The sequence below is a fragment of the Emys orbicularis genome, chromosome 22 (assembly GCF_028017835.1).
Source record: "Emys orbicularis isolate rEmyOrb1 chromosome 22, rEmyOrb1.hap1, whole genome shotgun sequence".
Classification (NCBI taxonomy): Eukaryota; Metazoa; Chordata; order Testudines; family Emydidae; genus Emys; species Emys orbicularis.
In genome coordinates this window covers 6996849-7012959 of record NC_088704.1, presented here as the reverse complement: position 1 = coordinate 7012959, position 16111 = coordinate 6996849, and the positions used below count along the sequence as shown (strand labels likewise).

The 16111-nt window shown below is 49.6% G+C and overlaps 1 protein-coding gene across 1 annotated transcript in view; it reads left to right on the top strand.

Moving 5' to 3' along the window:
• The window catches only part of RCC2 (regulator of chromosome condensation 2), a 31096-nt gene extending 22184 nt beyond the window's left edge, over nucleotides 1-8912 (top strand). Inside the window, exons 7-12 of the mRNA XM_065421361.1 lie at nucleotides 437-603; nucleotides 2540-2720; nucleotides 3015-3120; nucleotides 5444-5516; nucleotides 7407-7484; nucleotides 8549-8912. Of these exons, the coding sequence (XP_065277433.1) occupies nucleotides 437-603; nucleotides 2540-2720; nucleotides 3015-3120; nucleotides 5444-5516; nucleotides 7407-7484; nucleotides 8549-8653 (710 nt within the window). The 3' untranslated portion in view covers nucleotides 8654-8912. The remainder of the gene's footprint in view (nucleotides 1-436; nucleotides 604-2539; nucleotides 2721-3014; nucleotides 3121-5443; nucleotides 5517-7406; nucleotides 7485-8548) is intronic.
• Nucleotides 8913-16111: the final 7199 nt, after the last annotated feature.

Below are 16111 nucleotides of genomic sequence, written 5' to 3'. Positions count from 1 at the left end.
AATTGCCTGTAGGGGAAATCAGGTGGAAATTCTTTATAAATGGGAAAAGCTCCAGGAGTAGCTGCAAAGAATTCCTCCTCCTTTGCCCTTAATGAGAGGGGAAGCTCTTTGGGGAGGATCTGTCTTTGTTCCGTGTTTGTACTGTGCCTAGCCCAGTGGGGGCCCGGGCCACGCTAGGGCTCCTAGGTGCAACTGCAGTACACATAATAATGGCTGTGTGTAGTTAGAAGTATTCCACACCGCCCTCTTCAGCAGGAATATACGGTTAGCACAGAAACCGTTACCCTGATGCGTTTAGTAATTTAGAGTGGTGCTCCTATCCCATGGGTCATGGGATATCTGTTCAAGAGGGTTCCTGCTGAGTTACTGGGTGGCGTGGGCCAGGGTAGCCGGCCACGCAGAGTTCCTTTTCATATCTCCGTCTGCCCTACAACAGGACACAATTCCGATGGGAAGTTCATCGCCCGTGCTCAGAGGATAGAGTACGACTGTGAGCTGGTGCCCCGTCGCGTTGCCATCTTCATCGAAAAGACAAAAGATGGGCAGATCCTTCCTGTCCCTAACGTGGTCGTGCGAGATGTGGCCTGCGGTGCTAACCACACGGTAAGGCAGGGATTTCACCTGGCAGTCTGAAGCACTGCCCGCAGCAGTGCTCCGCAAAGAAACCAATTCCCTATCTAGCATTGCTCAGCGGCAGTCATTGGGATTCTGCTGGGGGCTGACAGCAATTGATTTGATGAGTCCCCCTCAATTTGCTGTACGTTCCACATGCAGTTAATTCACTCCTGGTGACTGGCAGTTACGTCGTCTCTTTACAAATGACTTTGATTCGTGCTGGATTCTCAGTAATAGTGACAGAGCTGCACTGAACAGATCTGCTCCAGTGCCAAGAATTTTCAGAGTTCCAGGAGTTTTGGATTCGGAATCTTGGTTTGTCCCATCTCTAGCCAGAAGTTATACTAGACCTAGTTGAAAACTTTCCCGCATGTTTATCCTCTGAGGCGTTAAAGCCTTCGGTGCTCTCTCTTCGCTTCTTTCCATCAGCTATAACTAAGGGTATACCGACGCTTGGGCCAGGGGTCTGATTCCCGGCTTGAGGCGACGTACTCACGCTAGCTGTGATTGAGTTGGTGCATTAAAAATAGTGTCGCTGCAGCAGTGTGGGCGGCGGGACAGCTGGCTGTCCTGAGAAATGTGCCTGTGTTCTCGGATCGGCACATACTCAGGGGTGCTAGCGCATTCTTCTGCTTGTCCTGCTGCAGCTACGCTCTGCTTTTGGTGTGCTAGCTAGGAGCTGGGGGGGGAGATTCCAAGTGCAGACGTACCCCAAAAGTATGTTGATTCCAGCCTTAAGGCTGTAATCCCATGTCTGTGGACCATTTGCAAGATTTTAACCCATGGTGTAAAGGTTTGATCACAACTTTGTCTCGGTGCATGTTGAAACTTCTCTAGGGACAGTTGGAGTCAGACACCTTTTCTTAGAATAGGTAATTCACGCAGTGGAAGGACGGGAAATGTGCTGTCCGCTGACACAAATCTGTAATACAGGCCGTCGTTTGCACAAACCTTCTGTATCTCCCTGCCCTGCTTAGGTTTTGAGTCCAGTCTTGGCGTAATCAGATTATGACTTTAGTTTGCGTGGGAGGTGTCCTAATCCAATTTGAGTAGTTTGATTCCTTAACATTTAGGGGTTTGAAATGTGTAATAATAGATTAAAAATAAACCCCCTCCAAACCTGAAAATCCACTCGGTAATAGCTTGCTGAGAGACAGACACTTGTTAAGCAAATAATGGAGGGAAAGATGAATGTGTACCCACAGGATGCCTGAAGTATAAATGTCTTTTCCAGTTAAGCAAATAATGGAGGGAAAGGTACATGTGTACCCACAGGATGCCTGAAGTATAAATGTCTTTTCCAGTTATTGTTACTGAGATGTTTTATCTGACTGAAGCTGCCATGTGACTTAACTCCTCTAGTACTGGAGGCCACATCATGGGTGGCAGCTAATTTCTAATTGTTGTGTAAATGCACCAGGCAAAGTCTTGGTATTTTATTGCCCATTGTTGAGTAGCTCTGTGTAGAGTAGCACAAAAGCTCTGAGCGGGAATCCTGGGGGAGGTGGCGGGGTCCTCATCTTGTTTGCTCTTTCTCCAGTTTAATCAATATCGGAGTATGAAATTGCCAGAATTACCCAGCTGTCTAGACACCTAGCCCTTTTTGCTTCTGGCTTTATTACTGGAGGAGAGGAGTGGGAAGACATGTGACTTAACAACAATTAAGATAAGAGTGGAAAAATGGAATAGTTGGCAGAGACAATAGTGGAATGTCCTTGTATTACGTGCATCATCTCAATAGTTGCAGCCCCTGCAGCATAGAATTTGCCATAGATTATCTTTAAGCCTCTGACACAGCTGCATTTGGTCGTCTGCCAAGATCTGTAGAGCAGAACCAATAATCCATTCTGCAAATAGCTGCATGGTGGGGAGACTTCTTCCTGTGTCTAAACCCAAGTCCATGTCACCATCTGTCCCTTTGCAGCTTGTTTTAGACTCCCAGAAGCGTGTGTTCTCCTGGGGCTTTGGTGGGTACGGCCGGCTGGGCCATGCAGAGCAGAAGGACGAGATGGTGCCACGGCTGGTCAAGCTCTTTGACTTCCCGGGCCGTGGGGCGGCTCAGATCTACGCCGGCTACACCTGCTCCTTTGCTGTCAGCGAAACAGGTCAGTTGCCCCGTCTTTCTTTGCAGATGGGTCTTGGCACAAAGCCATCATTCCGCACAACGTCTGTTTTGTGAGAGCCACGCTCCAATAGACAGCCTTTGTCTCCATTCAGAGAGAGCTCACTTATGAATCCTCCCAGTATCTTTAAAATAAACCCTGGAGTGCTCGACCAGCATGTGTTACATCGTCTCTGCAGATCCCTTTCATAGCGTCCGTGCATGTGCGTTTCAAACGGATTTCTGTATCCGAGAATATCTCCGAGCCTGAGGTTGGTTTGTTTGCTCTGTTTTGCAGGTGGTCTGTTTTTCTGGGGAGCCACAAACACCTCCCGTGAGTCAACCATGTACCCCAAAGCCGTGCAGGACCTCTGTGGCTGGAAAATCCGCAGCTTGGCCTGTGGGTAAGTGACCGCTTCTGCTCCCAGAACTGGGGAGGTGGGAACCATTGCTCACAGCTTGCCTGAATGACGTCGCAGAAGTAGTGCTGTTAGCTGGCAGATCCAAGTACAGAAGGGACTGATAGTAAGAGCAGTGAATCTGGCCCCATGAAATGGCTCCTACTGACTAGTTCTATTTACATACACCGAGATCTGATTCGATTATCCAGGCCTGGGGTCCAGCTCTGCTTGGTGGATCCAGGCAGTGGTGTTGAGTTGGTTTGCTTTTTGACCCTGTGGTAGGGGGAAAGCTGCTGGATACATAGGGTGGGTATTCTTAATAGCACTAGAGAAGGAAGGGAGGCCTGAGTCCTGGTTAAAGCAAGGACTGAGGGAAATGGCCCATGATAAATGACTGTCTGGGTGCAAATCTCTCCTCCTAGAAAGGTTTGTTGCCTTGTCCTGTGCTGGGAGGGAGCAAACATCTTTGTTTAGATTCATGATGGAGAGTGGAGAACCCATCATGGGATGTCTGACCTTCCAGTTCCCGCTGTGGGGTTGGGATGATGGGTTTCGTGGTGGGGTTGCGTGATTTGCTGCAGTCAGCTGGGCGTGGGGGAGAAACTGTCGAATCTTTAAAAGAGACCAGGTGGGTGAGGTAGTGTCTTTTATTGGGCCATCTTCTGTTGGTGAGAGAGACCAGCTGCGGAGCTTACACAGAGCTTGTCTCTCTCACCAACAGAAGTTGGCTCTATAAAGATATGAGCTCCCCACCTGGTCTCTAATATCCTGGGACCGCTCCAACGCTGCATACAAATCTTTAAAACCTCTTTAATAATCACTTGATTTGATCAGAGTATTCTAAAATCTCAACCATTCTCCAGCACTGACTGTAGCACTCCACTGTGTGTGTGTGGGGGGGGGGGGGGAGGAGGGGGTGCTATTCAGTGTTTCTAGGTTGCTTAGAGGATGCTTCTGCTTGTATTAATGGGAGATTTGTGAACAGCTTGAGCATTTGGCTAGAGGTCCGTGAGAAATAGAATAATTTTATCTCCTCCTCACCTTTTTAAAACCTTCTTTCTCCAGGAATCCTTCCTCCTTGGTCTCCTATCCTCTTCACCCTCTCCCTTATCTGGCCTGTTGTCTCATGCCACACCTATCTTTGTCTTGTCTCTCTTTGACTGCAAGCTCTTCAGAGTGGGGAACTTCAGGATCTGTTTGAAAGTCCCCCCGTAAATCAACTGTAACTAATTTTACTATGCTGCAATGAAGAAACCTAACACATGACCTCCAAGGGCTCGGCAAACTTGTAGAGTAAATCTTTACACTAGGACTTAAAGATTTCTTTCCTCACTCTCTCAACCCAGGCATTCCCCTGCATGTTCTGTCGCTAAAAAGCAAGCAACTTCTGATACGTGGGCATTCATTCAAATGAACATTGATCTCTGACTTGCCTGATTGCCGTTTGAGTAGGAGCATTGTATTAGTGGACATGGGAAGGGAATCCCTTTAAGACCTAATGTTTGTTCAACCTCTCCTTGATTTTCTGTTAAAGGTTTTTATCTTGAGTATGTTACAGGGCTTCTCTCGACAAATTTATTGGTGGCCTCAGAGTGTGGCCACCAACTCTTGCTGGTGGCGGCTCTGACAAACCTGGCTCTCTATCCCTGCCTCCCGTGCCCTTCAGTGAGAGCCCGGCCCAGGGAAGGCGGGTCAGGAACTCTCTCATGCCCTAGCCAGGTGGGAGCCAGGGAGCTGCCCTGGGGACTGAATGCCCTGACAAGAGCCACCTCCAGCGCTGTGCACACCGGCCCCATACATCTCGAGAGGTGCTGCCCAGAGCCTCTGAGGAGGCTGCGTGGTGCAGGGTGCCAATCTCCGCTAGCAGTGCCAGTGCAAACACCAAGGCAGCGCTTCTCGCCGCCCCTGGTTACAGCTATTCAGGAGCAATAGCTGGGCGCTGCAGGGAGGGGGCGCTGCTTTGCCCCCGATCTCTGCCAATGCTTTGGAGCCACACAAAAATCCGCTGGTGGCCGCATTTGAGAAATGCTGCTTTAGGGAATGAATGATTATGGGGATCCATTTAGGGGCGGGCCTCTGACTTCAGTGAGGCTCCACAAGGATCCACCCACCCACCCAGGCAGCAGGATCAGGCCTTGCAGCACTTTGGAAAGCAGCTGGACCAGGGTTTGCACCTGAGCAAGAAAGCATCCAAAAATACTTGGGGAAATTCTCTTGTGGTACCAAGCGGCCAGTTGGCACGGGAAATGTAACTAGCTGGCGGGGCTGCTGGGGGCGGGCGTGAAGGCAGATCGTGTAGCAGTAACAGCCTGTGTACCTGTTTCAGGAAGAGCAGTATTATAGTGGCTGCAGATGAGAGCACAATCAGCTGGGGCCCATCTCCGACCTTCGGTGAACTGGTAAGAAGGCAGCTGGGGACTGGCACAGAAACCCTAGCCAGGCTGGTCCGGTACCAGAGAAGATAAGATTGCAAGCAAAGAGATGGGTGAAAAACAGCTTTGCAAGTGGACTGTTGTAATCCTGTGATCACGAAATTAGTGGGGTGTTATATTTTTAAATGATCACTGTCCTGCTTCATTTAGTTATTGAAGGGAATTTTTTTTCCTGTTGCACGTGTTGAAAGGTTAGCTTGGAAGATGCAATGATAGGTAATTTACACAGAGATGAAGTGTTACACAGAAACGCACCTTTCTACTCACTCCTACACACACAACTACGCAGAGTTTTCTCCCAGAGAAAATTACCAAAATATTCCTAAGTGAATTTTTCTGGAAACAGGGAGCTTGTATCGGAGGGAAGGGGAGGAGAGGGTGGATGCATGGATGCACTTACCTCATAAACCTAAGTGAGTTCTGTATTTTGGTGAGAACTGGCTTCCCACATAGCTGGAAACATTCAGTGTTGCCTTGTGCCTAACAACCTCTACAAGGCAATTGGCTTCACCCTAATGCACCTTCTTGTGTCTAATTATCGAATGTTTTATCTCACCACAAGTGTAACAGCTCTTCCATCTCCTTCCTTAAGAGCTATTCGAGTGCTGGGGTAATGTGACATAACTATCTAATATGCCCCATTTTCCCAAGGAAATCATAGCTTTAGTTGAGGACATCCGTACATTTTTATGATGATCTCAAACTATTTTGATATGACACACTGAATTATACAGTCCCAGTCTGTGTCTCCCCAGATTACTAAAGTATTTGACTACTTCTGCTATGCCGGGGTGGCCAAATTGCAGCTCGTGAGCCACCTGCGGCTCTTTTGCCATTAAGGTGCGGCTCACGGAGCCCCCATGTTCTTCACCTGCTAGACTGGGAGCGGGGGAAGCTCAGGACCTCTGCCTTGTGGAAGGGGCTTCTGCCCAGTGGGGAGGGGGGGGGGGGGTCTTGGGCCTTCAGCCCTGCGGGGGGTGCACCTGCCAGAGCTCGGGGCTTCAGCAAGAATCCCAACCCCCGGCTCCCGGCAGCTGTGCCGCCGCTCACAAACTTCTGACGCGTGTCGTATGTGGCTCGTGCCATACCTTTGTATGGTGACTTATATCTGCCTCCTTGGTTCTAATTCTCAGTGTCCCGAGTGATTGGGGTGGAGCTGGAGCTAGCGCTAGCCTGCTTGTGGCTCTGGATTTCTCTGTGCCTCCATTTCAGTGTTTTGAATGTTCAGTGGTTTTCAAGGTTCAGTCACCGTATTGGCTTTTTTGTTTCATACTGATTTAGATACTCTGATCTTTTTTTTTTTTTTTTCCCCTTGACCTATCAATTAGCTGCCTTATCAAAGTCCCATTGCTCGTCACATTTGACTGTTACTCTTAGAAGTTTGGAAAACGAAGTTTCTTTGGCCTGCCTACCCCTCTTCCAAATGAAGCTGAAGATAGCCTGTTGGTGAGGTGTCCTTTCCCTTCCTCATGCCCCAGCATCAGTGCCCCACACACATGCTGGCAGTCCCGCTTTGGGGATAACATTTTGTTTTCCTCTGCGGAACCATTTTTGTAGGACCAACAAAAAACCCAAGGATTTTATAAAATACAGACTAGAAGCCAGAGCCTTTTTCCTCTCGGTCTTCGGGAAATCTTTTTTGTAATTGCTAGTTCTTCCTGTGTCTCTGCTGCCCTTGCAGGCAGTTAAACCTGCCCAGGAAAGCCGCTGACCTCTGTACCTTTGGTTATTCCATGGGGCTACTTCAGAAGCCACTGCAAGCCAAGGGAATAGGTTAAATAGCACAATCTTGGACAATGGTTAGATTGTGGTTTACCCTCTGATCTTACAAGTTCCCTTCTGCATTTCTCTTCACAGGGCTATGGAGACCATAAACCCAAGTCCTCTACTGCAGCCCAAGAGGTGAAAACCCTAGATGGAATTTATCCAGAGCAGGTGAGAGCAGACCCAGCAAATAAAAATGCAAACTGTTAGCACAGCAGGCTGGATTGCACTCATTTCACGTCTCGTGCTTCCGAAAATCATCGCCCTATTCGTAATCCCATTCCTCATAATAGTCTGTCTTGATGCTTTAAAGCGTGGCAGCCAGATCCCTGTTTATCCTCAGGATACTGGGTAATGGGATTGTCGTATGCAAAATACACCAGCAATTGGAGACGGAGAGAAGCGTGGGGGAGCCTGTTTTCCATAGGTAATGGAAAGGCGTCTGCACCATTGCTGCTCTCAGAGAGGACTGCACAAGCAGAAACCTGGCTCAGACAGATTGTTTCTGGGGTGGGTATGTGCCATGCGTATGCACATCAAGTGGGGAGGAGGGTTGTGAAATGGAGTAAAATCCCCCTAGGTGTAGGGTAGATGCTAATCCTGTTAATGTTCATTAATCCGTTCATCTTTAATCAGCACAGAAATTGACCGGACTCCCTACCCTATCCCTTATGGGGATGCCTGAGCAGGGAGATGGTGTCCATCAGACGTGTTGCTGTGGCGCCCAGGATAGATGCAATGAATGTGGTGTGTCTGCAAACCTCTCATGAGGAGTTAGAGGAGCGTAGGGATGGGGCGTAGTTTAAATCAAGACTGGATGTTGTTCTAGACGAGATGCTCTAGGAACTATTTTGGGGAAGGTGGTCAGACTAGATGATCACAATGGTCTCTTCAGGCTTTGGCATCTATGAATTGTGCGCTCTGCTAGTCCTTGCATACTGTTCCTCCAAAGGTGAGTTGTAAGAAACCATTGATCATAAAAAGACTTGTGATTTCCCTAGCTCTTGCATAGCGATTTTCATCAGTAGAACTCCGTGTGCCTTACAGTCTGGTCACCTCCGTTTTATACCTGGGGAAACTGAGGCACAGTCAGACGGCAGAGCCGGGAATAGAACCCAGGTCTCCTGAGTCGCAGGCCAGTGCTCTACCCACTAGACCTCCCGACGCAGCAGTTTGTTAGCAATGAAATCCAGTATAACCTTTAGGGTGGCAAATGCTTTGTTCTGTCTAATCAGGTGGCGATGGGCTATGCCCATTCTTTGGTGATAGCCAGGGACGAAAGCGAAGTGGAGAAAGAGAAGCTAAAGAAGCTGCCCGAATACAACCCACGCACCCTCTGATAAGGCCAGGGCCCCGCGCCCCTGCCATGGCAGCTGTCCTTTCCAATGTGCACTGGGACCGAAAGAGATTGCAGACCGGCATCGAGATCTGACCGAAGCTTTTTGTTAGACTTTCCGAGGTTCAATTTTATAAGCGATTCGCAGTTTTAACTACCTGTTACTGTATCATTTCCAAAGTGTTCGGTTCTTTTAAACATTTGACATTTGCTCCTGGCTCACGAGCTCCCATTCCGATGAAAATGGCAGGACCTTTTGGCATATAAACCCCACGTACTTTGTTTGGTGAGCAGCGGAACAGCCGCTGACGCGTAAGAATGGCCACATGGCGCTTGTTGCATTGAATTGAGGAGAATCCCGGCTGCCACTAAGAGCTTGGGGGAAGATTTGGAGAGGCACAAATGGCACGTGAACACCCAATTCCCATTGCCTTTCAATGGAAGTTTAGACCCCTAATAACCCTGTGTGCCTCTGAAAATCTACCCTGAGAGTCTATGGGGCCATCTCTTTGGTGAAGTCAACTGCTGAGATCTCTCTCCAGAAGCAAATTTACATTCTCATCTCTCTAGTTTTAATGTGCTGGTCCCTGTTCTGGGTGAGGAGCGCCCCAAGGAGCGGGTATCCAGCTGTGTAACCCCTTGGTAGATTAAGCTGCAGGACTCTGGCTGCCACCTATTTCATGGCTGTTTCATAAGCATTGACCTTTTTGTGCGATTTTAAATTGTTTCCATTCAGATTAAAAACCTCCATCGAGACAAAATCTAGGCCAACGCGTTCAAATAGCCCCTGGTGCCTCGGTAGATGGGTACCCCAAAATCTGACACACTTTGGGGCTCATTTTTCAGCAGAACCGAGCACTCACAGCTCCAGTTGAAAACAGGATCTGCAGGTGCTCACCCACTCTGAAAAATGAGGCCCTAGGTGTATGTCAAGTCGGGCATCAAAACTTGCGGTCACTTATGAAAAGGCTGGCACCAACGGTGCTCCTGAGCGTTCATTCTAAATGAGGTTGATTCTAAATGAGGTTGATTCCAAGGGTAGTTGTGTTTGTGTGAGGTTTTCATCGCAATTTGCCCAGCTGACGTTTTCTTTGAGAGTCTGAAGTCTTCAGAGATGGGCCTAAAGGAAAACCCAGGATCCAAACACCGCTGAATTTGTTGGGGATGGGAGGGTTCGATCAGAACGTTGTAGCCCAGGCCTCTCCCTTTGGTCGGTGAGATATGGACCTTGATCAAACAAGTCTTATTTGCCTGCTTAATACATACTATATATAAGAAGTCCCACTGCAGTCAGTGGGCTGCGCTGAGCGCATAGCTGAGCATGTGCGTAAGTCTTTGCAGGATCAGGGCCTCAGACAGTAGGAGGGTTGGAATTAGTCAGAAAACAACCCCTCAACACTGACATTTCAATAAATGTCTTTTCCCCTAAAAACTTGCGGTTTTTGACCAGATCCCTGCAGGCATTCGCTTGGGGATCCTTTGTCTTCCTGCCCTTGGAAATTACTGCCTCCTGCTGACCCACAAACCCTGTCTATACAGTCACATCCGATTCCTCCAAACTGGGTGTTGGAGCAGGTGCTGGGCCAGACTCTGCTGGTGAAAATGGGCAGTAGTTCCACCAGCAGGGACTTGGCCCTCGACTTGACTCTTGCGCAGCTGTTGAACCAAATTGGTTTTACTGGCGGAGAGATGCAAAGAGCTCCCAGCCCTGGACGGTTCGGAGGTTTATTATTTTTCGATTGCGATCAGATACCCGCCAAACGTTTCTTCCGTTCCAGTACTCTGCTCTGTGCTGGAGAAACAAAGGTGCCTTTTAACAGAGTGCTCTGCTCTGTCTCCACACAAACATGAGCGTGGCTTTTCCTTTCTCGTTACCCTAGCAAGTTGCACTGATCTCTAGAGGCAACGTTTGCTGGCATCCTGTTACACTGCAGTTCTGGAATTCTTGCAGTACTTGCTGCAAAAAACTTTTTTTTTATTGTGTTAGAGTAAAAAATTCCTCGAACATGGAGAGCAGCTGGGTGGAGAAGTTCTGCAATTGAGTCTTTGCTGTGCTAGTTTAATAACGTCAGTCAGCCTTTCCCGTTTACAGTATTGAGTAAAGCCAGTGGCCTCAACCTTAACTATCTTCCCCCCTCCTCTGGCCAGGTATCTCGGGCCCATTTGAAAACCCATTGAATTTAATAGGAGTTTTTTCTATTGACTTCTGTGATTCCCTAGACTTTGGATCAGGTGGATTTCCAGAAAAGTGGGATTTCCCTTGTCAAACCACAGGTGTAGCCATCTGCAGTGTCTGCACTTGGTTAATTCTGCATGGAGCAGCATTGAGTGTTTAATGAAACTGAACTGAACTCCTGTTCAACCAGGTGCCTACGTGTGCCGTTGTTGTTATAAATCACCTTCAAGCAGTACGGCCGCAATTTTTCCAAAAGATCCGACTAATTTTGAGTGTCTGTTTATGGGAGGCTAATTTTAGCCACCTGGAATTTCTTTTGCTTTGTTTTTTCTCCGCAGATGCACTAGGCACCTGGAACTCCCATTTGAAATCAGTTGTTGTCATGGGCACTCAGTGCCTCTGCCAATGGGCCCCCCAGTGTCTTAAATGGAACCCCTTAAATTAGTCAGCCTGAAAGTAAGAGAGATTTGTCCTGAGAATTGAAATCCAGGCCAGAGGTTCTGCTACAATCAAACTCACCTGAGCCTTTTCACCCAAAACCTTTTCACCGAGCTACAGCTGCGGCCTGTCTGTGTGTCTTCTCTCTGTAATGCCAGACTCCAGAACAAAAATCTCCCTTCAGGCTGTGTCCTTGGCTCGCACACTAGCCCATTAACAGATGCAGGACGTGGGCGGACAGAGGTTTGAGTTGCCCGTGACCTGTTCCCAAGACATTGGGCTGCAGCACTGGAAATCTTCACTCTTACTGACCCTTTCTGGGGTTGGGAATTTGCATGCCAGAGGGCCGTGTGCTAACAGTTGCCGACTTTCCATCTGACCTAGGATTAAGCTGAGTTTCAGCTATAATTTTTCCTTAGATTTTTTTTTTTTTTTTTAAGTAATCCATTTATTCTCAAACTAGAAAAATTCTCCAGGAAGATGGTTTTGAGAAAACGGCAAAATATATAATTCACCTTCACCCCAAAATTTTTCAAACCAAAAGGGGCTGAACCTCCCAAGGTAGGCAGAGTCCTGCCTGTGGTAGTTAGAAATTAAACATTATTCACGCTCCTCATTAACTTCTCCCCCAGCTGCCGCCTTCTTGCTCTTACCTTGGGAGAGTGAAGGAGAGTCTGAGAAAAAGGATCTTGGAGCAGTTTTTGATTTAGACGAGATGAAAGGTTCCTGGGTTAGTGCTGTAATTGTATTTTCATGTTTTTTTATATTTCTTGGAGTAAATGTTTAAATAAACAACGTCATTGTGTACACCCTTTGGTTTACAGGCCTCTGTTGATAGCCTGGAAGTGAGCACGCTCCCCTCAGTGAATTTACTTGTGAAAAAGGTGCCATGCTGACAGGAAACCCTTCAAAGTTAATCTTCCTTGCTTGCACCCCTCTCGTGACTTAGAGCAGTGGCTCTCAAACTTGTTTGATCATGGCCCCCCCTTCTTTGTGTCTGTGTTTGTGTAGGCCCCTCCCTCTCCTGCCACACAAGTACATACACCGTTCTATGTGCACAGCGTCATCTGAGGAGCTGATTGTCTGTAGGAATCAGCTTTGCTAGTTATTCACTGCTGTGGGTAAAATGTGTGCAGTAAGGGGTCCCCCACCCCCCGCCAAGCTTCTCACACCCCCTTGGAATACATTCTGTACCCCCCACCCTGAGAGGGGCTCACCTGCTAGTTTGAGAACCTCTGACCTAGAGGAACCACTTCCAATCGGAGCTCGGTCTCCTTGGCCCAATCAATCCCTGGCCTCTGCTGAAACTAACAAGGGTGCCAACCGCCAAAATGTTTGCGTTATTCCTGCTCTCTAGAAACTCAGCTGTGACCACCAACTTGTTCCACCTAGGCCACCAAACTGCAGTTCGATCAGGCCTTTTCGTTCACTGCTGACCGTAGCCTGACTTTTGGCATGGCAACGTAGTAGCTTTGAATGGCTTGGGCCGTTTTGTGCCTTCTTCCTGCTGGATTAGCACAGTATTTCATTGGCACGGAATAGTTAAACATCGGACCAATGTCTTTGCGCTTTACTAGCACTTCTTGCACTGCTGCTCGTGCGCCAAACGGCGTCTGTAGAGGGCAGGGAAAGCAATGGCTGGGTTGTAGAAGGGCTTAGGGGCCCCCATCATGGACAGGGCCCCATGGTGCTAGGCGCTGTATAAACAGAACAAAAAGGCAGTCCCTACCCCAAAGAGCTGACAGTCCTAAGCCTCTTGGGCTTCCCGTCATTGTGATGTAAAAAGGTTCTGCGTTACAGGGTGATCGATCCAGCAGGCTTATGGGAGTTTTCTGTTCTCCCTGCTCTCAACCCCACTTCCAAACACTGTCGTCTTAGTTCAGCTGCAGCTTGATAGAGGTCTCTCTTAAAAAGATGGTTTGTCTAGTCGGAGCTGGGAGAGGGTTGTGATCCTACATCTGAACAGGGAATTTCAAGAGCAATACTCAGACTTCACCTGCCTCCCTTCTTGAAGTGCAGTTGCTCTCTGAGAAGTGACCACAGAAGTGGCAGGGCAAGGTTCCACAGTTGTGTCCCCCACAGCAGCTGGCTCAGTTTACAAGTAAAAACATGGGGGAGAAGGTTTTCCTAGTTGCCACTGCTGCAAACTCCTCCAGGATTCTGAGGTGTAAGCTGGGTTCTTTCCTCCCCCTGAAGTGACCTACAGTTCTGTTGATGGTAGCATAGAGTCTAGGTCCCTCTCCCAGGGCTGACCTGGCTCTGCAGGGATAACGATTAAAAAGCCGTGTCGCTGTGCTTTGGGCATGATAGTCATTGTACCTCTGCTGAGTTCATGCTTGGAATAGCATCTGCTGAGTAAGAAGTGGCCATGGAGTATTGCCGGCTGTTCCTACCATCACAGCACTTGAAGATTTCTTCCCTGATGCCTTAAATTGATGCCTGAAGCATTGTATTGCCACCCAAACTGCTCCTTTCATGATAGCTCTTTTCTTACTTTATTCCCTCACCCTTTTTCTTCAGCTCCCCAGAACGAATGACTTGTTCCAGTTGGCACATAGGGTGGATGGTGAGAGGAGACTGCCCTCTTACATAGAGAAACCAAGGGGTTAAAAAAAAAAAAACGGTGCACCTCTAAAACCAAAGGCCTCTAGGAACCCTTAGGAGCAATACCGAAAATCTGCTTGGTACAGAAGTCTCTTGGGGGCTGTTACCGCTTGCAGTCCGCTCAATAGAACGGGTTTATTAGATCAGAAAGTCTCTCATCTCTAGGATTGGGGGGAGGGATAGCTCACGGGGGGAGGGATAGCTCAGTGGTTTGAGCATTGGCCTGCTAAACCCAGGGTTGTGAGTTCAATCCTTGAGGGGGCCACTTGGGGATCTGGGGCAAAATCAGTACTTGGTCCTGCTAGTGAAGGCAGGGGGCTGGACTTGATGACCTTTCAAGGTCCCTTCCAGTTCTAGGAGATGGGATATCTCCATTAATTTCAATTTCAATATTTCAATCCTGTGTTCTTACTGCTTCACCCAATTAAACATGCTAAAGCACTTCAGTGTTAAGACTCCATGTTAGAAAGCTGTTTAAATTGTCAAGACAATATGAGTTAACCCTTTCACCGCCTCTCCCCTGGTACTCTGTGGGATTATGAACCGTAGAGGGTTGTTAGCCATGTCTTGTAATTTCCTAATCTCAAAAAGAGGCTTAATATACAAAATATATCGGGAATATAAACTCCCATGCTCCAGCCCCTAACTACCAGGGGCAAGGAAGGAATTTCCCCCTTGCATAGGTTCTGTTTTAGTTGCCCACTGCAGGGTGTCATGCTCTTCCTGTGACCCATTTAATACTGACCAGTAGGGTTGCCAGCTTTCTAATCACAAAACCGAACACCCTTGACCTGCCCCTGCCCTGCTCCTGAGGGCCAGCCCCTTCTGAGGACCTACCCTCCACTCACTCCATCCACGCCCCCCGCCCGTTGCTCGCTCTCCCCCACCCTCACTTGCAGGGGGTTGGGGTGCGGGCTCTGTGGTGGAGCCAGAAATGAGGTTCTGGGAGTGGGCTCAGGGCTGGGGTGGGAGGTTGGGGTATGGGCTCTGGCTGGGGGTGCAAGCTCTGGGGTGGGGCTGGGGATGAGGGGTTGGGGTGCAGGAGGTGGCTCAGGCCTGGGGCAGGGGGTTGGGGTTTGGGCTCTGTGGTGGAGCCAGAAATGAGGTTCTGGGAGTGGGCTCAGGGCTGGGGTGGGAGGTTGGGGTATGGGCTCTGGCTGGGGGTGCAAGCTCTGGGGTGGGGATGAGGGGTTGGGGTGCAGGAGGGGGCTCAGGGCTGGGGCAGGGGGTTGGGGTGTGGGAGGAGCTGCGGGTGTGGGCTCCAGGAGGGGTTTCAGGGCTGGGACAGGTGGTTAGGGTGCAGGCTCTGGGTGGGAGTTAGGGTGTAGGAGGGGGTTCTGGCCAGGGTGTAGGTGGGGGTTCAGGCTCCAGTCAGGCGGCACTTACCTCGGGCGCTTGGCGGCGCAGCAGGGCTAAGGCAGGCTCCCAGAGCCGGCCGGTACCTTTGCCTCCTAGGCGCAGAGGCAGCCAGGCGGCTCTGCACAGTGCATGCTACCCATGTCCGCAGGCACCGCCCCTGCAGCTCCTATTGGCCACGGTTCCCGGCCAATGGGAGCTGTGTGGTGGGGGCAGCTTGGGGAGCCTCCCTATCGCACCTGCGCCTAGCGGCCACAGGGACATGCCAACTGCTTCTGGGAGCCACGCGGAGCCAGGGCAGGCAGGAAGCCTGCCTTAGCCCCGCTGCGGTGCTGACCGGAGCCGCCAGGGTCCCTTTTCAACCAGGCGTCCCGGTTGAAAACTGGTCGCCTGGCAACCCTACCGGCCAGTGTCCCAGACAGAACGCTGGACTATATGGATCCCGGGTCTGACCCATCCTGGCAGCTCCTATGATCGTGTTCCTACAGCACGGGAAGTGTGCTAGGCGTTCTGTGAACCAGTCCGGCACGGTTCCAGCCCAAAGAGCTGATTTTAGAGATGGGCAGTAGCAACAGTCAAGACTGAGGGAGGATGAAGGTTACAAGAACATTATGTGGCTACGTAAACTGGGTGTGCACATGTTGGAGCATGTCTCTGTGTGTATGTGGGGGGGAGGGGGCTTTGGGTTGTGGATCTGAGGCATGGGAGGAGAGGCTGGGTTGGGGGAGGTGAGGGATGGGCAATGTGAAGGTGGTGGTGACCAGCAGCATGAATGTAGGTAGTGGGGTGAGCCAAGGCGGGGAGGTAAAATCAGCTGAGGAGCAGTGGAATGGATTAAAGCAAATGGCAGGTGGGTCCCTAGTGTTGGCCCCAGGCTGCAGTCAAGTG